This window comes from Chaetodon auriga, chromosome 2 (genome assembly GCF_051107435.1).
Source record: "Chaetodon auriga isolate fChaAug3 chromosome 2, fChaAug3.hap1, whole genome shotgun sequence".
NCBI lineage: Eukaryota > Metazoa > Chordata > Actinopteri > Chaetodontiformes > Chaetodontidae > Chaetodon > Chaetodon auriga.
The window spans coordinates 12,090,026-12,111,887 of NC_135075.1; the positions used below are offsets into that span (position 1 = coordinate 12,090,026).

The window sequence follows — 21,862 nt, forward strand, 5'->3', positions numbered from 1 at the left end:
CGTAAGAGGAGTTTAAAGGGGGTCAGTTGTATTGCAGACATTGAGACCACTCTGTTTTTTTCTTCTCTTATGATAAAAGGCACAACAGTAGATTAGAAAGTGATGGAGTGAGCCGCTGTAAAGCCCTTCTGGGACATTAAGGAGTTGCTTGTCAAGATTTGAGCTACTGAACACAGAGCAGCTTTGGTTTTCTTTTTTACAGAGAATCCTTCATGTAGGCAGAACCAGAACCTCTTCAGATTTGCAGTAATGTACAACATAATCTAGCATCTTCGCAGGTTATCGAGGATTTGCATTATTGTGCACACTACAGCCACTGTGAGATTTAGATGTTCCCTGTTTTTTGTGAGATCTAACAGTGAGTGACAAGATGATGAGTAAGGCTTTGTGGATTTAAAACCATAATGAATCATTATTTTGATTTTTTCTAGAAATGACAATGTAGAATTGACTCAGAACTGTTGATGCATATTTGGAGGACTGCAAAACCAAGCTGGAGGTGAGTAGGGGTAACGTGGCACAGCACTGCCCCCATGTGAAATCTCAGTGGAAAATTCACCTTTGTTGCTCCAATAAAACCCCAGTAAGCTCCAAGAAAGCTGGGCTGTGTTCACCTTTTTCTTGTTCATTAACACACATCAATAATGAGAGTGAGAAGGAATTTTAGGTCTCAGATTTATTTTATTCAGATGTATTTGATATCATTTGTTGCAACATCCATCACTCATGTTGCTAAGAAGGCTTTTACAAAATAAATCTGGTTTCAGCATAGTTTTATCTTGAATGTGAGGAAAGGAAAAACTAAGCAGGGAATCATTTGGCAGAATAGTAAAAAGAACAAACCAGTAACCAATCAGTTTAAAGATGAACTGAAAACATTTTCAAGTTTGTAAAATAAATTTCACAAATTCTTAGCACTCAGTTGATGGTCAGTGACTTGCTCCCCTTACTAATAACAGCACTGCAGGAGTGAATCAGCTGAAAGCATCCTGGCCAGTAACAGGATCTCATTTCAGAACACTTTGTCTGTGGACTACACTACAAGGAGTGTCTGAGTTCACAAGATAGAGTACAGATTTGCAAATGCTTTCCTTGCTTAGTTTTAACACTCCATCATTTTTTTTTTCCTTTTTTCTATGTCTTGGATGTCAGTGCAGAAAGAAAACAAACGTTGCCTTGCTAATTGATCTTGCCCTTGTGTGTTTAAGACCATGTTTACCTTCAGAAATTCAGCTCTCCTGTTGAACATGCATGACAGTATTGCATAGCACCATGACAGGGTACAGATTGAGATCGAAATCAAGAGTTTCTGAAGGGGAAGAGGGATGGCTCTCCTTTTTTAAATGCCTCTCCTGGAACTGATTGATGTGGACTTGGTGACAGTTGCACTTCCATAACCACCACCATAACTACTGCCTGCGCTGAAGCTGCTGCTTCCACCGTAGCCGAATCCTGCACCGGAGCTGGACTGGAGCATTCCTAAAACAGAAAACGAAAAACAGGTAAGTGTTGTCATTTATCCACCCATCTGTCAGTGTGAGCTGTTGGTTCAGGTATCACTTATAGTGATAATGTTTAAAATCGGAAACTTAATACTACCTCCAGAGCTCTGCTGCACAATGATTGTTGCGTTGCTGCCTCCACTGGAGAGTCTAATGGTAGAATAATGAAGAGTTAGTGCTTAATTCAGACTTGAGGTTAATGCTGCAGCCATGAAAACTACATTAAATATTAAAATTTATCCCACCTGGTCTCCTCTCCTTCCAGCAGTTTCCTGTAGGTGGCGATTTCAATGTCCAGGGCAAGCTTGACGTTCATCAGCTCCTGGTATTCGCGCACCTGGCGGGCCATGTCCTGCTTGGCTCTCTGGAGGGCCTCCTCCAGTTCCCTGATGCGGAGCTTGGCATCCTTCACTGCCAGCTCACCGCGCTCCTCAGCCTCTGCGATCTGAGCCTCAAGGCTGACCCTCTGTTGAAAATGATGTACTTGTTATGTACTTATGTAATTATGGACACAGATTGTTTAAAAATTCTCTGATACGATAAAGTGTGTCAGGAATAATAAATAATACATAATGCATCATTCACGGGAAGCTGTTGAAATATACCTGTGCCTTGACAGCCTCAATCTCATTCTGAAGACGTGCGATCATGCGGTTCAGCTCAGCAATCTCAGCCTTGGTTGAGCGCAGGTCCTCTCCGTACTGTCCTGCAGTGGACTGCATCTCCTCATACTATAATGAAAAATACAACAAGGTGTATGAAGAACATGATCCAGAAGGTTGGAAGAGGTGTTGCAAGTGTATATAAAACCTTTTCTTTGCTTCACACTCACCTTCTGTTTGTACCAGGTCTCTGCTTCAGCCTTGCTGCGGTTGGCGATGTCCTCGTACTGAGCACGCACTTCAGCCACAATAGAATCCATGTCCAGGCTACGGCTGTTGTCCATTTCCACGATGACAGAGGTGTCCTTGATCTGGCCCTGCAGCTCACGAAGCTCCTACAGGACCAATTATTGTCGTACAACAGTTAACTCTTTGTCCTTTTTAGCTGATTTACAGATGATCATCAAATTTAACTCAGTTATTGTGAAGAAGGTGGAATTAGAGATTATAGATACATACAGCCTCATAGACGGCCCTGAGGAAGTTGATCTCATCCTGAAGAGCATCAGCCCTGGCTTCCAGCTCCACCTTGTGCATGTAGGCAGCATCAACATCCTGGAAAGAAAATAATGTACAAACAGGAAGTGATATAACTGGCAACATTCTATTAAACCTCAGGATTGGAAAAAAAAAAGAATCTTCATGTATTCACACCTTCTTCAGGAGAACAAACTCATTCTCTGCAGCTGCACGTTTGTTGATTTCATCTTCGTACCTGAACACAAGGAAATGCTTTAGTCCATTTGCTCCATTTTGAACATCAGGTGTATGTTATAACTAGTGACCATGTCATGCAAAAACTCACTTCTTCTTGAAGTCCTCAACCAGGCCCTGCATGTTCCTCAGCTCTCCCTCCAGCTTGACCTTCTCATTGCCCATGCCATCGAGCTGCCTGCGCAGGTTGGCGATGTAGGCCTCAAACATGGCCTCGATGTTGGAGCGGGTGGTGGTCTGGTCCTGCAGGAGGCTCCATTTGGTCTCCAGCATCTTGTTCTGCTGCTCCAGGAAACGGACCTGTGGAGAAACAAAGTCAGGGAGGATTTTCAGGTGTTGTTTTAAAGAGCACTTTCAATATACAGTAGTATCTAAATGTAGTCAGACTGATTGCATTTAAGTCCAATTATGAATTAAAAAATTCTTTGAATATTTAAAGGGAAGGATCATTGCAAAAGGGATTTGAAGGGTGTGTCCTTGTGTCAGGTTTTGAAATGCCTCACCTTTACCTACAGGACTGATTAGATAGCTGCATATCTGAATTGCCACACCCACATCACAACAACTGTAACTCACGGCGGTTTATATTTGCTTGCTGTTCAAGCAGTTTTAACACTAAAGGATGAAAAAGGGAACTTCTGAGCCTTTTAAATTCATGCTTCTTACAACAAATAATATGCTATGTTCAATTCAAATGTTTCACCAACATGTGTAAGTGTTTGTCCTATTGTGTCTCTACTTGGCTATGACTCATCCTGCCGGCTCTGTTGAGCTATGAAGGCCACACAGTCAGTCCAGTCATAAAAAAACAAGGTGTGGCAGATAAGCCGCAGAAGACAAAGCAGTGAAGTAACACAGGATGAGTGCTTTGTTTGGGGAGTTTTTATAAGAGCGGCATTATAGTGCATGCAGATGTGTGACTGTGTCATAAAAAACAAGTGAAAGTTGATGTAGTGCTCTGCACTTAGCATTCTTGTTGCCTATAACAACCAGGTGATAAGAGCAATGTGCCAGTGACAGACTTTGGACTCCATGGGCATAGTACAGATAGAGCACATCCCTATTTTCTCTGCCGGTGTCCCACATAAGGTATGGGCATGTCACTGGAATATAATCCCCACCTATGTTTACATAGTGGGCAGAGAGGCCGCCACTGACTCAGGCGGGGCTACAGGCCAGCTGTTAGGTTAGGTAGATTTGGATGGAAGATGGGGTCATGATCAGTGGCTGACCTTAGGTTTTTCTAAGCTTTCCTATTCCCAGAGGCTGTAACTCATTGATGGATAGTACATCACAGAGATAAGATTCATAGCTCTCTTGCTTTGTCTGCTTTTTCATTATAAAGAACACATTTTTGTCTAGTGAGCATCTGAAAGTAGATTGCTTTTACTGTACTATAAGCTAAAGCTTTAACTTTCTGGGCATTTCTTTTAAATTACAGGTTGAAGAGCAAAATGATGATTCACTTTTAACAGCTGCTAGCAGTAAATGTTGCTCAGGTAGAACATGCAGGTAGTCAATACTACGATTACGAGGCCTACAGTAAATTGTACATTAGACATAACACCACACAGACTACACAGAGCTCGGGAACCAACCTTGTCGATGAAGGAGGCGAAGCGGTTGTTGAGGGTCTTGATCTGCTCCTTCTCCTGGGTGCGGACAGCCTGGATGGTGGGGTCAATTTCCAGGTTCAGGGGGGCCAGCAGGCTCTTGTTGACTTGGACAGCTGTGATCGATGGAATGAACTGGCCAGCTGACTGGCCAGCAGACATGCCGTAGGAAAGAGAACCACCACTGATTGAAGATGCACCAAAACCAGCACCGCCAGCACTGGCGCTACCGTAGCCAGCACCATAGCCAAAACCATAGCCGGCGCCATAGCCAGCACCATAGCCACCAATGCTGGTTCTTGTTACGGTGGTGCTGCTGCTTGGTCCAGCATAGGACCTCCTGCTGCTGAAGCTTGAGACTGACTGTGCCTTCCTGATCATGTTTGCAGTTGTTTAGGTTGTAAAGCCTGAGCAGAGGAGAGCTGAAGATGTGCAGGTATCAAAAGGAGAGCCAAGTCCCTCTGAGTGTCTGACTGTAGACGGTGCCTGCTTTTATGGCTGTGCTGAGCGAGGGGGAGGATCCTCCTGAGCCACTTCAACCTGTCCTTTCACTTTTGCTGTCCAGCCTCGCCTCCACCTCAGCCTACACGCCTCTGGCTCAGAATGCAGGAGTGACTGATCCTGTAAAACAGGTAGGGAGAGATTGCCTGCCGATAAGCGGTGACACACCCTGCATTCGGCCAGGTGGTGGAGGGGGGGGGGGCTATTTGCTGCACTCAAAAAGTTTCACAGAAAGCTCGGACACAAACCATGCTCATACACATACACCATTTGTGTGACCCACATGAAATATGCAAAACTTAGACCACTGCAACTTATTAATGAACAGTTTTCGGTGTCTGTGATTCCTTTTGAAGGAGGTGTTCCTTAAGCGTGACAAAGTTCAGTCCTTCTTTGGTATGTTCAGGTTTTCCTTAATTCGTAGTTCAAGTCAGTATGTTTCAGTTGCAGTTACACATGTTGAACAGTCAGGTGTCAGAGCATAGATTTTAACACCATTCTGCTCAGTCAGCAGCAAAAGTAAAAGAACTCAGCCACAATTTCATATGTTTTGAGTTTCTCATTCGCTCCACACTCTTTTCTCTGTATGCTCTTGATTTATCCTACTATGGGGATGCTTAATTAACTTAACTTAATTCCTCCAACAGATCAAATGCAAACAAAATGAGTTTACATCACATCCTTTTTATGTAACAACAGAAAATAATACTGAAAATGAACTGATAATCTACTGGGTTATAGTGCTCCAAAGTTTATTTTCATTCATTTCACTTTCATACTGTACATTGTGATAAAAGATCAAGTTAAAATGAATTAAAACTACATTAAAAATAGAAAATCACTTAAGATGCATACAATGCAAACATTGAAGTAACGTGTAATTTCTCAAGATGCAAAAATAAACTCCATCTCCAGAGTCAACACGTCTCCTAAGTATAAGGTGTATAACTTAATTAAGCAGTGTTCAGTCTGCACAGACTTTATACACAGCAGTCCTTACTAGAGGCTGACGTGTGGGTCCAGCTATGCTGACAAACACATGATCAGTGGTGAGATGTTAGGTAATACTTTGACTCTTGTATTTTTTTTAGTATTTCCATATTACACATTACTACGTTGTATTTTCCCTCCACTACATTTCAGGTCAGGGAGGAACATTGATCTGTTTACTTAACTACATTTATTTGACAACTACTCAGCCAGCCAGTCAGGTTGTGTACTCATTAAACTTCATAATAGCTTACAAAGTAATTAAAGTTGGTTACACCTCAGCCCAGCTGCAACATTAAAATGTTACATGGTATGCAACATAATGATCCAGGAATATAATAATTAGAGTAAACTACTGTAAGAGGCCATTCTGTATAAAGAGTACTTTTGATACCTAAGTACATGTTGCTGCTAATGATGCTTATGTACTTTTTCATTTTGAATGATGATGTCTTTTACTCATATAGTGATTATTTTCTAATGTTTGACATTGTCGATGTGTATTTAAGAGATGCTGAAGACCAGCGCTGCAGGGAGAAACCAAATCATCTGTGTATGTTTAGCGAATAATTATAAGATGACCAGAAACACCAGTCCGTTCTACAAGCTGCCTGGACAAGTCATGCGCATGCAAGTTGAATCATAATGGACACAGTAACCCACCCTGCTCAACCCCTTTAATGACATGAAAAGAGTCAGACAGAGCATCACCCCATCTAACCTGTCTCATGGGCAGAACAATAGACACGAATCTTGAGATCCTGAGTAGATAATCATGCTTGCTTCAAGCCAACTATATTATGCCGCAGCAATACTACAGTTCAGTGCACTCAGAGGTATTGCTGCTACAGCCTTCCATGGTCGGATGTGATCGGTATTTTGTGGCTAAGTTTTGATAACATTAGAAAACTTTAGGTGAATATTGCTGTTTATTACCAAGTGAGCTATCTTTGTGGTTCTGCGTAGCTTAACATTTTATCAAAAAGCTAAACAGAAGTTTTCCTTTCACCATTATCCCATAATAGTCGTTTGTAGCTGCAGCAGTCACTGCTGAGCAAAAGCTCCAAACCAGGACCAGCGCACTGCTCAACTGGCTAGCTCACTGATCAAGCCAATTTGAAGTCAAAATATAATGTATTATGTTAATATTAACAGAATGTATGTCCGCACTTGAAAGGGTGTTTCAAACAGTCCTCTACTACCTGTAGAACGGGTCAAAACATTTGATAAAATATCACAAAACAGATCAAGTGGAGCTCCCTCACGCTGATGTCAACAAGACACCAACATCACAACATGCTGAGAGAGCAAAATTACCTGGAATGAACTTACACCCACTTGACACGTATATGCATTTACTACATGCCCGCTCAGCTGTAAGTGAAACAATTGTTTTTTTCCCTCACAGTTATTTTTCAGACATGCACGCATTAGACTATTCAGCACCTGCTTGTCATTGTAGAGTAAAAAATATGCATTCACCTCAATGCATTTAGACTGTTTTGCTGTGTTTTGCCTATTGAACTAAATTCTGGCCATTTTAAAGCACATGCATAGTAGTATTCAAGACACCATAAGAGAATCGAGCATACAAACAAAGGGCTAAACTGCAAGCTTAAAGCACTATTAAAAGTGATTCAACCGGATGCCCTAGGCAGAGTTACGCTCATTAAAGTCTTGTAATAACATAGCAAAAGAAAAGTATTTAATGCTGCCAGACAGTTGCCAAACAAAATTACATCAGGCTTCAGGCTTACAGCATGCTGCGCTTTGTTTTGTTTTACTGGAGCATCCTTATTCCGGTGAAAACAATCTTACACCTCAGCGCTGCGCTTTACAGATTACAGATGGCTGCTGTCTCACTTGTTATGTTTCACCACACCCAGTTGTTCCATATTCAAACACTACTGCACTTGTTTCTTCCCTCTGCACCTTTGGTGTAGGTGAGGCCTGCATTCTTTTTCATTCTTCCCCAACTTTTCACATGCACATGCCTTTAATTTCTACCATGGTGTGGAACTTTACTCTAAAGCTCAAATCTCTGCTGTCCAGCAGCTATTTGGAGATAATTTATGCACTAGTTGTGCTTCTTACTAACTTTGAACCTATCCACAGGACTCAGAATGGAGAACTGTGTGGCATTTTGCTTAATAATAACCACTCATCCAAACACACACACACACACACACACACACACACACATACACATCCAACACCTGTATCTCTCTGCTTTCTCATGCAAATTTTAGCATCAATACTCTATGGACATATTTGAGTGTCAGGTGATGCCAGTAAATCACAACTTCACAGTAGCAATGGGTCCGAGCACTCTCACTATTGAGAAGTTTGATAAAAATTTGGTATAGCATGAGAGCGTTAAAGTTTCATTTGAGCGCCAAAGACAGGAATCCAGAGTAAAATTAGTGGCTGACATAACCTGAAGAAAGGGTAGTCATCGGTCAGAGTTGTTAAGAGTTCTGTCTGTGCTTGTCTTCAATGTCAATGGCTGTCATAAATAAACTCAAGCCTGGTCAAGTCTGGAAGCAACTCAACATGCAAAGCCTCCCTCACTAAGTTAAAGATCGTGTTAGCAGACTTGTGAGGTAATGGTGTGCGTGTTTTTGCATGGGTTTATGAATCTTGAGTTATAATTTTAAATGGGGCCATGTGTCAGGGTCAGTAAGGGCAGCGTGAGGGTCAGTAGTTCATGCACTGTGGAACAATGCTGCAGCCATCTGTTAATGTGTTTGCATTATTTCTAATGGGAATGCGAATAGTCAAGACACTCGTCGTTTACCTCACACACACACACACACACACACACACACACACACACACACACACACGCACACACACATAGAAATAAAGGAATGCATTATTTCTGTGAATCAAATAAAAAAGCCAGTCAAGAACTTGAACATAATTTGTTTATTGTTGTGTTGTTTAAATTAGCTTGTTGTATTAACCCTAACCCCAAGTGAAGACAAGCTGCAGAGCAAACTTTTATGTATGGTGCAAAGATCAGTAGTCCAGCATAAACCTTTGTTTATCTCATTTAAGTCCACATTTGCTTGCCTCTGTATTTCTGTTTTCAGTTGATTCTTCGAGCTGATGTACTGATACTAGCGAGAAGCAAATCACTGACAGCCTTCAAGAACTCCAAGAATGCCTTTAAAAGGAAATACAGAGAAAGTGTCACCACCCCCAGCCCCACCTCGCCCGCCTCTTACATTCCCCAGTGTTTGCTCTCATGCTGCTCACTCTGATAGGCTTTGTATGGCCTGAGTAACAAAATCATATCAGAGTATAGTTTCAGCAACTATTCTCACAGAGGATTAATTAAAGGTGTCAGTACAGCTGAAAGCCTGATAGCTTGATCAAGTGCAGGGTGAATGTCTGATGCATGCGCCAACACTTTGCACCAATTGAACCAAAGAATTGGTTTGTTTCATTAAAATGTTTCACCAGAGGCATGAAGTGATTTCATTTATTATCTCAACAAAGTCACTTAGTCACTAACTTACATACTAGACTTTCCTTTTGTAGCTCTGCAGCACATGTAAACTGGCTGTGGGCACTTTAGTGTCTGAAGTGTAGTTTGGCAGGCTTTGCTTCTTTATGCTAAAAATATGAATAAACAGCCATGCAGAAATGATACAGTCTGCAGTGTCAGTGAAAGTCATGTTGAATCTGTGAATGGATCAGCAATGTCTGCTGTGTATATTTTAAGTATGCATTATGTAATTTAAAGCAACACTTAGCATTTCTTTCATCTTAGTGTCAAAGTATAGAAACAAATCAAAGGAGCTTTGAGGAGTTCATTTTAAAAGTCAGGTCAGGTCAACAGTCACAGCACTTTTAGCACCTCCATGTTATATTCATGTGGCATTAGCGGATACAAACAAAAAGTGTTGCAGCAGTAAAGCGTCATGCTGTTTACAGCAAGACACATTTTCATGATGTAAAGGTGAATTGACTGACACACATAAATCTGTCATCTACCTCTTTCCACACCTACTAATAATACACGCTGTGACTATTGTCATCCACCTCTACTGACTGCAAATCACGCACATCACTATAAATCCACTTAATTGTAGGATGCTGGAAATACACGGCTGTCCAGTAAGGAATGTGTGCTGCAAAATATGTCTCTAAACTTCCTGGATAGTTTTTAGGAATGCAGTGCACTTGAGGGATTTTGTATCAGCACAAAGTATTCTTTGTATTTTCTTGAAAAATGAAATGTTGGCTTCTCTCCAGTCTTTGGAGGCAGTCATTGTAGTAAAAGTGGAGAATGAAGAGAATGAAGCCGTTGTTTTATGGTTGTCTTCTCACACCCACAGTCCGCTGGTAGAGATTTCACTTACAAAACAGGCAAATCCACTTGTCAAGTGTTAAAAGGGTTCCTGTCTCTGGCAATGGGCACTGTGGTCATAACTTTCTTTTGCTATTTTAACAGCTTTGCCTATGGACACTGAAACATGTTGAACAGCTCCAGCCTGTCATGTGTTTTTTAAATGCAATTACTCAGCGAACACACTTAACATAACTTCCTCTTAGATGTTAATGCAGCAGTTGATAACTCAGGGCTCATCATTATCCACGGCTATTTCTATTATGTACAGTACTACATATCTGTCCGTCACTGTACATTTCCTGAGAACACGGGTTTTGCAAATGCTCTTAGATTGTTGATCCAGTCACCGTCATATCTGATGCGCATTGCCTCCGGGTGGAGCACATTCTTGTCAGAATGAGCCACAGGTTGTGAAAGTCTGACTGTCATGAACCTTGGCAAACAACACAAGACTCTCACTTACTAAAGAGAACCAGTGAGAAACGTGGGAAACCTGTAAATAATATGACTGATCATAGTATAACTTGATGTCATGCTGAAAAGGTCACACCAGAATCTTTTACAGTGTGTTTACTGACAAAGAAACTAAGGCCTTCACCAACCAGTTGAATTTCAATGTGCTCTTCAGCCCAACTCCCTTCATGTTTTCATTGTCACTGAACTTTACAGTAACATATTTTACATTTTAGCATGCAGCTCTTCAGCCATCAGGTGTAAAAACATCATTCTCCTTTTAAAAATTCACACAGAAACATCAAATTGACTAAGTGCATAACAATGTGTATTAGTATAGTTAGCATTGAAGTGAATGGAAAAAGTACTTCCTGCTTCCTGTAATTATAGGAAAAGTTTAATTAAAAGCGCATGATCCCTTGATTACTAATGGAATGTAAAGACTTCAGTGGAACGAGAGTGCAGAGTGACTGGTTAGACTGGTATCTGTGGGGCTTTGCCAGTGAGGAGAGACATTTATTGTGTGACTGCGGTTCAATAGTTCACATATATACTAAATTATCTATGGCATTCTTTCACTGAAAGCATAATTTGAGGATGGAGAGTATCATGTCTCTCACTTGCATGAACACTGTAACTCAGTGGTGACAGTGGGACTCGGATCTGGACAACCCGTTCTCACTCCACGCTCATCACATACTGATGCTTGGTCACGAGCCTTTGGCGTCACTTTTTAAGGCACTGGGTACCCCTTAAGTGTTATTTTTCAATGTGCTGGGATTCAGATAACAGACAGTCAGTTCTCACTCCCAACATGTAAAATGGCCAAGTATAAAGAGCGAGAAAAGTGGTGGCTGAATGAGTCACAGGACTTTCACCCAAGAGACTGGAATTTGTGTCCCATGAGAAAAACAAGTAAAGTCACATTTCCTTTGTGAGAGAAGTAAAGTAATATATGCAAGCAGCATACATAGCTAATGGACTTATTTTAAGCTAAACCATGATCTTTTCCTAAACTTAACCAACTAGTTTTGGTGCCTAAACCTAACCAAAGTGCAAGCATTTCTCAATATTGCCATGTTTTTTATTGTTCTCAGCAAGGTTTATTTTGAAAGTCTAACCTGACTTTGCATAGCAGCAAAGTTCAGGAGGCCTGTCAGATCTGAATGTATAATCAAACTATTCACTGACCATATGAAGAATAATGAACAAACACAATAGAGAAAAATCTGAAGCCTTTGGACACACAACCACACCTCACCGTGCTTGTCTTGGCGGCCTCATAAAGTTTTGGGTGTGTTCATCATGAGGGAGTGTTGTTGGATTGGATTTTAATCTGGGCCTCAGTCTCAGTCACCACCTGCTGAAGGTACACACCTTTACAACACAGCAGCCGCCAGTCATGCGTGGAACTGTCTTGTGGAGGCCAAGTAAAGGGAATGTGGTTAACCTGCCATGAATGTGCAGAATAAAAAGCTTAGTGAACACAACAATGAGCATGGCATGAATGCCTCTCAGCGAATGTCTCCCTAACAAGCTCAGCAGCATTGTCGAGTTGCCAACATTTACTGTTTTAACACAGAGTTGCAAAGTCAACAGCTTGTTGGCATGCTAGGACGTTTCCAAGCACATTCGCACTGTTTACATAAAAAGTCAGCGTAAGATATTACTTTACAATTCTGGACTTTAACACCTTGCTTAAAGCCCACACACAGACACACACACACACACACACACACACACACTGCCTTACTATGATTATGGGAGGAAGTCATTCATGGGAAGTCTGGCACAAACTGCAGTCTGACTGGATGATTCACTCTCAGGTGGGGAAGAGTGTGTAAATTGTCTAGCCAAGTAAAAACCAAGCAACAGAAGAAAACGTTTGCTTGCGTGAGCGGCGTATGACAACACCTGCTTTTGCATGAGGTCACACACAGTATCTGTGTGTTTTTGTCCAAACAGTTGTGCTACATTAATCATCATTTTGTCTATGATATGATGACACATGAAGGATTAAAAAATAATCAAGGTCAGTTTCCCAGATCTGCTGAAGAATGCCAGCAAGCAGCTTTGTTTGCATCAATAACACCAGAATATTTGCTTGTCAGTTTTTAGCCATAATAGCACTGTGGCACTTTTGTCCAGAGAGAAATCGCTCATAAACTATTGGATGGATTGCCATGATCTGTGTATAGATATTCAAGGTGAAGACTGGCACAACAACTCCCTCAAAACACAGTCTTCATTTAGTATTTTGATTCTTATAGATCATTCTGATTTCCATTCTTTCAGCCCGTAAACCCGCCTGACATCAACTTCTCACACTGGACAGTTCATGAGCTGTAGTGCTGGACCTGACGCGCAGGCAACCTGTCTAAGCAGGTCTGTTCTGCCTGCACTTTACACATTCTTAGGAAGACTGCGACCCACCCAGTCAGTCAGAGGCTCACTGCTATCACTGCCCTCATAGTGACTCAATGCAACTTTCTTTAGAAGTTACACACTTTCAAGCAGTTACTGCCATATGCACTTTTCTTACACTGACACCTATAGAATCTGCCCACAAATCCAGTCATAAAGGGTGTGGTTACTCAGTAGGTGCTCAGTCAAAACAGTCATGGGTTGAAGGCCCCTATAGGGCGTCAAACCTGTTTGGTGTTGCAACTGGACGTCCCATTCATAAGATCTCACAGAGCTACAGACACAACAAGATGATTTGTGGCTCATTATGACATGTTTTAAATGTTATTTGTGAATATTTATACTTCACATTTTTAGTCCTTCACCAAAACACTGTTGTCTAAGGTACTTCGTGATGAGTATCATATTACAGTATTCATACTGATGTTTGCATTCAAGCATCCAGTTTTGGGATAAGGTGGGTGAACCAGAACTATCTGATACTCCTGAAACAGTGGGGTAACTCATCACTGTTTTCTGTTGTCATGACAAAATGCTCTTTCTGCAATCCATGGTGACACATGTGTAGCCACCTCATGTTATTGTTGCTGAGGTGCCTAGCAACCTCTGTCTTATCATTACATGCTCATCACCTCCCTTCATTGTGTTGTCCGGGTCTGTGTGTGCCTTCATGTGAGAATCGGTGAGAAGTTGTGCAATAAATATTGTTTGGTGTTGTAAATATGGTGTAAAAGTTGCAATAAAATCAGAAAAAAATAGAAAATTGCAGCTTTTAACAAGACACTACTTAGCACATACTGGCATACTTATCGTCTTCACTTCACACCTCCCCACCTCCCCACCTTCTTCAACTGCTTTGCTTAAGGTCTTTGGCTTGAACATGGAGTTGTTGTGGTAGGTGTGGGCTGGGTTTACGCCACAATGAAAAAATGTAAACTAAGGGCAAAGTCCTGCAAGCTTCCCCTTAGAGGGAAATTCCCCTCCTGATAAGAAAATTTTGGATAGATGGTAAAAACGTAATTTTTTTGGCTGCCAAAGGGTGGCACCAGATGAAAGATAGTGGGTATCGGCAGGGGTGCACACAGGCACAGATGTGTGAGAAAAATTAAAAATGCATTACGTCGGTTATTTTCAGACCATGCCTTTACATACCAAGCAGCAACTGAATTGGGTCTGAGTTAAAGAATGGGCAATGCTGTGAATGGGCTCACTTTGAGTGGGCACTGTAAATAGTTTGTCACTGGGAAGCTGTTACAATCCTGCACATGGTGGTTATGCAACACTTAAGGATGACAAACTGCTATGAAACTCAACAGGAGAAGACAGTGGCAGCCGTCATTAGTCATCAACACACATTTCTTGTCTACACATTTGATCCAATGACATAACATGCAGTGAGAGATGTCCAAAAAGTAAAATATGATGTTCTGCCACCTACAAAAAAACATGAAACTGAACCTGAGCCCAAGAAGAAGAAAAGACATTTGTCTGAAAAATGGTTCCAAGATGTGCTGTAGCTTTAAGCTAATGATGAGTGCACCAAAATGTGGCGCAAGATATGTCGTTTGCATCCACATCCAGTAGACAATGACTCAAAGAATTTCTGTCATTCATTCTTTGATGAAAACAAAAACAAGGACATCACAAAAACCACCTTGCAACTTGACAGACACTCCACTGAGAGAATGGATGCACTTAAAGCAAGCAGTAAAATGCCTGGCAGCATCCTCTGAGTATGACTTGGTCTATATAGTAAATACAGGCAAACCATATTTTTAATCCAACATCAACAAGCTGGTTAAATTGTCCCTGTCGCTGCCTTTGAGCAGTGCAGCACGTAAGCGGAGATTCTTACATTTCAACATAATAAAACCAAGTCCAGATCTCATCTGTCACTCGTCTCTCAGCCCTGATAAACATCGATGGCCACAGAGATATTTGACCCAAAGCCAGCTGTTGGCCCGTGGATGGAGACAGATTATCTGAGGCTTGATGAAGGACTGGAAGGTGCATCTTCATCATCTACCCGACTAAAAACCTTATGTGCACCCCTGTGCACAGGCATAAATGACAACACGCTTATCCACAGTAACATGATTTAATGGAGCTGCCATCAACGTGGACCTTGGTTGTATCACATTTATGTGCTTGTTGTTGGGAAAGTAACTCAAATTTTAACATTACACATATTATACTATTACTATTACTATTATATTATTATTAAAGATCATCGTGAAATGAAAAGGAAAAATGGAAAAATCAGTCACTTTGATTCAAACTTGAAAACATTTAGCCATTCATGATCTGAAGAATTTAACTTGACACACCCGTGCATTCTTTCAAGCGAGAGTTATGTGTGGGAGATGCAAATAAGTAGAGAGTGTCCACACCCACAAGCATTTCCATCAGAGTTTAACATCAGTGATTAAGTTGCAGGACAGCCCCACACCTCTCATATCTCACTATGAGTGTTGTGCAGACAGATCAGAAAATGAAGCAAAACCCAAGCGGCCCCACGTACACCTTTCATGGCATGTTCAGCCTATAATGCTCAATAATTAGACAAACATTAAACACACACATTCTGCTACATACAGAAATTCTTGACAGGCAAGTTTTAAAAGACAAAGATTAACCAACAAGAAGCATTTGCTTAGCAATACAAGAAAAACATGCTGTCTCCATGAGAATAGGTGCGGAATCAGGAGGGAAAACTTGTGATCTTTTGTTGCGAACAACAGCGTTTCTTTTATGATGAATTATTAGGACAGAACAAACAGGGTTGTGCCAGGTTGCCACTGTGCTGTTATCATGTTTGTGGAGTAAAATGACTTTTGATCTAACTGCTTGTGATTGGCATACTGTTTAGTTGTGATAAGTGACTCTGGTATTCAACTCTGCTTGAATAGCACCCACCATAGAGCTACACACCCAGATGCTACCCTCAGGGTAGGGCAGCTTAGTTCTGCAAGATCATAGCTTAGATACACGGTTGAAACCAAAGTGGTCCAGCTGACAGGTCCATCCAGATGTCGGGGGCCCCAGAGTTATGCAGTAATTTACCCAAAAGTGTCTTTCCACTCCCACTGTCAAGAGATGACTGGCAGCAACTTGTCAATCAGTATCAGTATGCATGGACAGATGATAGCATCCCTAAACCGGCCTGTTTCTCTGGAAACCAAACACAAAATGTTTAGAATGGCTGAGAGGGGTGCAACTGTGAAGGTGTGAATAACATACTCTGAGGGTTTGAGTTTTAGGTCTTCATTGTTCAAATAACATTTACTTACCAATGTGTACATGCATGGTGGAAATATGTTAGAAAGCAAGAATTTACTATGGTGCTGCTGTTGACCTCGCCCCACTACCTCCTGCCTTCTGAGCATTACATAAGCATCCTGTCACATGCAAGTTCCTATAAAGCACTGGACAGACAGCCCATGGCGGTGTCATTATGATGGAGTGCATGGCCCCAGGTTTTCTGCTTGTCAGAAGGTTTTGGTCATTACAAGCAAGTTGAGGCAGCTCATTTGATGTGCCCTAAGCCAATGCACCTGAACAATGTGGCAGTCTGTTCAAGCTTTTAAAATGTTTAACATGACATGTTCCGTCTGTGTTGCAAATGCTTTCACAAATTTGCAATTCACTGTAGTGTCTGCTACACTGATGAAGGGCCTGATACCGTTGGTCTTGTTATTAGGTTCTTCTCTTAGGACTGACTTCTCCTTTTTTTAAATTCAGTGGCTGGAGTATCATAGAGAGTCACAGTAAAACTCTCCTGGAGCTTTGCCTCATCTGGGTTTCAGAAGCTTAGTGCCTGTTTTGGATAATGTAATCTTGCACTGAGCATTATAGAAAAAAATAATAATAAGGGATACAATACATACTGATGAGAATGGCAAGTTCTTGAAATCAACTTTTGTGATAAGTACTTTTGAAGAAAGTGACGATTGCAGTGTTTCATATTATGTGGCATATATGGACATTACTGGTCACAATGCAAATCAGTGTAAGCATGCGCAATTGAGACAAGAGTGGGTGATGTAGGTATTAACAGATGGCTCGTGCTCTAGATGGAGGTTTTAATTTCACAGAGACTGCAGAGACACTGTCTCAGTGGATCCATGTGTGGAACAATCCTTCCTCACAGCGGGGCTCCACAAGTTTGCATTTCATCTGCATTTCACCTCTGATATGATGTTTCAAACGAGTGTTACAGTTCAACAAAATGTGCTGATCATGTGAACAGAGATGTGTTGAGTGGAAATGCGCTATCTGAAAATAAGACCAGAGACTTCCTCTTAGACACGGCTGCTCATAGTGAGGCCTGCAGGCCAAACCTGGCATGACATAAGGTCAAATCTGTCCCACAAGATGTTTCTAGAAAGATAAATCTAATACAAACCACTGTTTATGCTGTTTTATTATTTATGAGGTGAAAAGGCTCTTTAAATATGTAGGATTACAGATTATTAATGATTGTAATTATTTTTCATCATCCCTTCAGTGGAAAAAGTTTGGGCACCCCTGCTCTTAGGTGTGAAAGACATGATTTGAAAGATTGTTCCGATGCAATTATCCTGCAGCACAGCCAGACTTCCTCAGAAGGCAAGAGATGCTGTTTTGCATATTTCGGTTTACCCACGAGAAGACTGGCACACCTCAACCTGGCATCCAGAATGTTAGACACTCAGATTTTGATCTTCTCTCAGTAATCTCCTCCTAGAGCCTACAGAGGAATTCAGACCTGTTAATCAAGCAGAGAAAACAGCTTTTTCCTTTTTTTTAATGGTTCAAAAACACCTGTCAGTCCTGCACGCTTTATATCAAGTCCTGTACAGACAAATCTCGGATGAAGCAAATTGACATGGTGATTAATTGTGTAGCCGGTGGTGTATTGAGACTGTTAAAGCTGACAGTTTACATATGAAATCATGAAACCCTGGAGGGATATCATACACTAATCATTTTTTAAGAGTAAGTCATCATGTTTTTTTATTGGCATCTATCAGAAGCAAATCAGTCCCTGCCTGAGAGCAGATTTCACATTTGGTACTTTGCCATTGTGCACAGTATCAAGTTAAGCCACCTTGCTGTGTCAAAGTTTGTGTCAGATATTTAATACATCTCTGGGGCAAAAGTTGGTCTTTGATGGCCCCATTGCCAACTCGGGTGTGCAGTACTCATCTGTTTAGTCTTTCTGGAGTTATACTCATGGTGTGGTGTTGGCTGGCTCCTGTATTACAGATGTAACATAAGCTGCCATGCAGGCCTTCACTGACATGCTGCATGAAAAATCTAAAGCAATGTCCTCAAAAGAACTATATCAAACAAATATTCTGTTTAAGAACCTTTAAAGTTAGTGTTTGCATACAGTTGGCCGATGACCGAAATGCGCTCCGATAAAGATAACCTACATCAAGGACAAAGGATTACACAAGCATTTCTTTTTAAAGTGTAATGCTGAAACATTTGCCTGCAGGCTTTTGGATGAAGCAGCGAGAAAAGTGCTCATTTGATTTTCTTTTCTCACTGAGGTGTCAACGCATTTGCTCTGGATCCTGACACACAGGTGTAGACAGAGGCATATTGTATAGATTACATAACATGAAGGTAAAACTGGTACCTGTGACTACACGTCAGGCTGTTAACCCCAGGTTAGGCTGAGGAATGGGAGTTGGTGTGGGCTGTACATCAATCAATCACTGTCATCCTCCCAAGTTCTTTCAAGCTATTCATTTCACTCTCGCCACTGTGGCCTCGCCCCATTCCTCGCACTCACATATCCGGAAGATCTGTTGTGTTTTGTCGCAGTGTTTATTTGTTAGGACTTATTTTCAGTTGTGGACTTGCAACCCTGACAAAGGTTTTACTCAGGGATGTAACTTTTGAAACAGGAGACATGGCAGCATGGTAAATCCTACCTGCTGCTACAAGAACTGTGCACATTAGTTCAGCAGCACTGCAGAGAGGAGGAGGCTGCATGATCCTGGTTCAGTGTGTCATCTGCAGAATAGTAGCACCATGATGCATTAATTCATTTTAATCAATGGAATTCAGCAGCTTATTGTCATCAGCATATCATCGCCTTCATCAGGTCATCACCTTTATCGGGTCATTATCATCATCGGGTCATCATCGGTATGTCATCTGTAGAGTTGTACCGCCATGATTGGACAACTGATAGTGAATGAATAAATGTTTTTCAGGAATGAATGCATGAATTCATTTTAGTCAATGAAATTCAGCAGCTGGTTTGCATAAGCAGCAGACCTGCTGGCAGAACCACCAGCAGCTGCAGAGGTCATCCTGTGTTAGAGTACAGTAAGCTGAGGTGTAGCAGAGGCTGTCAGACCAGATTCCTCTTCAGGACAAACAATCAGGCCAGCTCCAAAAAGACACTCAGATGTTAAGCCTCAATCATTAAGATGGTTAGATAAGACCAAATAAAAACAGAGCCTGATTAAATGAGTTATGTTTGAACAGGGAAAGGTACATTTTACTGCAGAGCGTACACCTCATGCCAAACAATTCATTCTGAAAGTCAGAGCTGATGAGTTATTGTTTGTACTGAAGATGGAAACATGTAACAAGACTCTAATCACAGCTGTGCATTTCATGACCTTCGACCAAAACATTATTAGAGAGAAAGCATGTGCACTGTAAATCAGCTGTCCATGTGGAGTCACTCATAGTGCGAATATGATAGAGCAGTATTGCACAAAAAAAAAACAATCTTAACTGCAACGCCAACCGTGTACTTTCACTTACAACAACTGTACTTTTACTATTCATTTTATTATATTTCACTTGGGTGTGTCAAGTTTCTACTTTTACTTTTTGCTCCACAACATTTGTCTGATACCTTCTATGAGTTCACAAGCAAAACATGCTAAAGTTCAATTTTTTGGGTTTAGGTACAGCAGCGTCAGAATTAAAATACTGCTGTCACATAGTAGCCTCCCTTTTTACAGGATCATTATTTCTACTTTTCATCTTTAGTTTGCATTATTACTGCCTTAAAGCAAAAGCTGCTGAAGCTGCAACTTCCTGCAGTATCTGCCTGGCAACTATTCTGAGTGCGAAGCTCAGCTAACCAACTTTGTGCCTTAGACAATTTTGACAGTGGGCCTGTTCATTCAAGATTAAGTTAACTGTTGGCTCGAGCTTTATGTTGCTCAACAAGCTACAACTGTATGTAAACAGAAAAACACAAGCAAATGATGAAAACATCTTGCAGAATTTTTTAAAACAACACGCTACAATATGAGAAAACAACCAAATACAGAAAACGCTGTCACCAAAAACAACCCACCACAAGTATTGTCTACAGGGGTGTAGACAAATGAGGAAATTCTGAAGTTTTTTGTTATTGTTGTTGTATCATCACGAGTGCATGATTCAGATACCATTGCAGATATTTGCTCTTTATCAAGTGATGCCCCCTGCTGATAATCGAGCAACTTTTGCTGGTTACTAGCTTCTTGATTCATATAATGGTATGTAATATCTGAATTATGCACTCAGGATGTTAAAATGAGACGTAGAACACTAAATTGTTTCCTAAAGTGAATTGAAATGTTTTGTAAGCCATTTCCTTTGTCTTCTGTGCAACTTGCTGGTTGTTTCTGTAGTAGCAGCAAGTTGTATTTTATTGTTTTCTGTATTTGCGGTGCATTTCTGTTTTAGGCTGTTGTGCAAGTGCACATGCAGCACATGTGTCTAATTGCTGAAGATGTTTACTTAAATTTACATTTGTTTGCATTGTGTCTATTTGCATGTTTTCTTAAGCGGCAGTGCATTGAGCTCCCAGGGCCACCACATAACAGACAGATTAGAGACTAGTATTAATCCCCTCATCTGTCAGAAAGCTATTATTTCCCACAGTACAGAAGCTATCAACTATTGCTGTCATTTCAGGTCAGCTGTTACAGCTGCTGTTGCGATAATGTTTGTGTGTACAAAGGGTATGTCTCCTCTGTGATTTCATTTCCTCGTGCAGTTAAATGATCAAGCCTTCACACCTGAAAATGTCCCAGTGTATGTCAGCATCAGTAGTTTGTTTCTGAGCCGAACAATGGGTGGGATTGTGGGATTTGTGCAGCTTTCAGTCTTTAAATTCATGAGAAGTTGTATAGCCTTGGGCATGGCACCACCACCCGTAATTCATGTTCAAACCTGTTCACCTAGCAATGAAAAGGTTTCTGAAGTAACCACTTATTGAAAGAAAAACAGCCCGCTCCCCTGATAAATCACACGTGTTACTCCAGTGGGCTTACAGACCTACAGACTTGGGTTAGTTTGTTTTTAACTGTGTTGTGTAAACTTTAAATGTCTGGAAGATGACATTTGCTTACATTTTTAGGAATTCATAACCTTCAGTCCCTTTTGTCAAAGATAATTAGCAGGAATCCAGACCGAGGCAGGCTGGGACATGTCAGGTGTTCCACAGCAATGTGTGGAATGTCATTTTTCTGTCATTGAAGTTTTATTTGTTCAACTCTTAAAAGTATAACTTGTTGTTGTTGTTGTTGTTGTTGTTGTTGTTGCTGTTGTTGTTGTTGTTGCTGCTGCTGCTGTTGTGTTTGCATGTTTGCGTGTGATGTGTGCCCATGAATTACTCATATTACTCACATAAGTCTG

At 41.1% G+C, this 21,862-nt stretch overlaps 1 protein-coding gene across 1 annotated transcript; it reads right to left on the bottom strand.

Moving 5' to 3' along the window:
- Positions 1 to 661: 661 nt before the first annotated feature.
- On the bottom strand, positions 662 to 4,958 carry LOC143335184 (keratin, type II cytoskeletal 8-like). The gene is made up of 9 exons (XM_076754420.1): positions 4,477 to 4,958; positions 2,970 to 3,178; positions 2,819 to 2,879; positions 2,624 to 2,719; positions 2,335 to 2,499; positions 2,108 to 2,233; positions 1,748 to 1,968; positions 1,600 to 1,652; positions 662 to 1,479 (listed from the first exon to the last, which is right to left on the bottom strand). The coding sequence occupies exons 1-9, from the start codon at positions 4,870 to 4,872 to the stop codon at positions 1,340 to 1,342; spliced, it is 1,467 nt and encodes a 488-aa protein (XP_076610535.1). The 5' UTR covers positions 4,873 to 4,958; the 3' UTR covers positions 662 to 1,339.
- Positions 4,959 to 21,862: the final 16,904 nt, after the last annotated feature.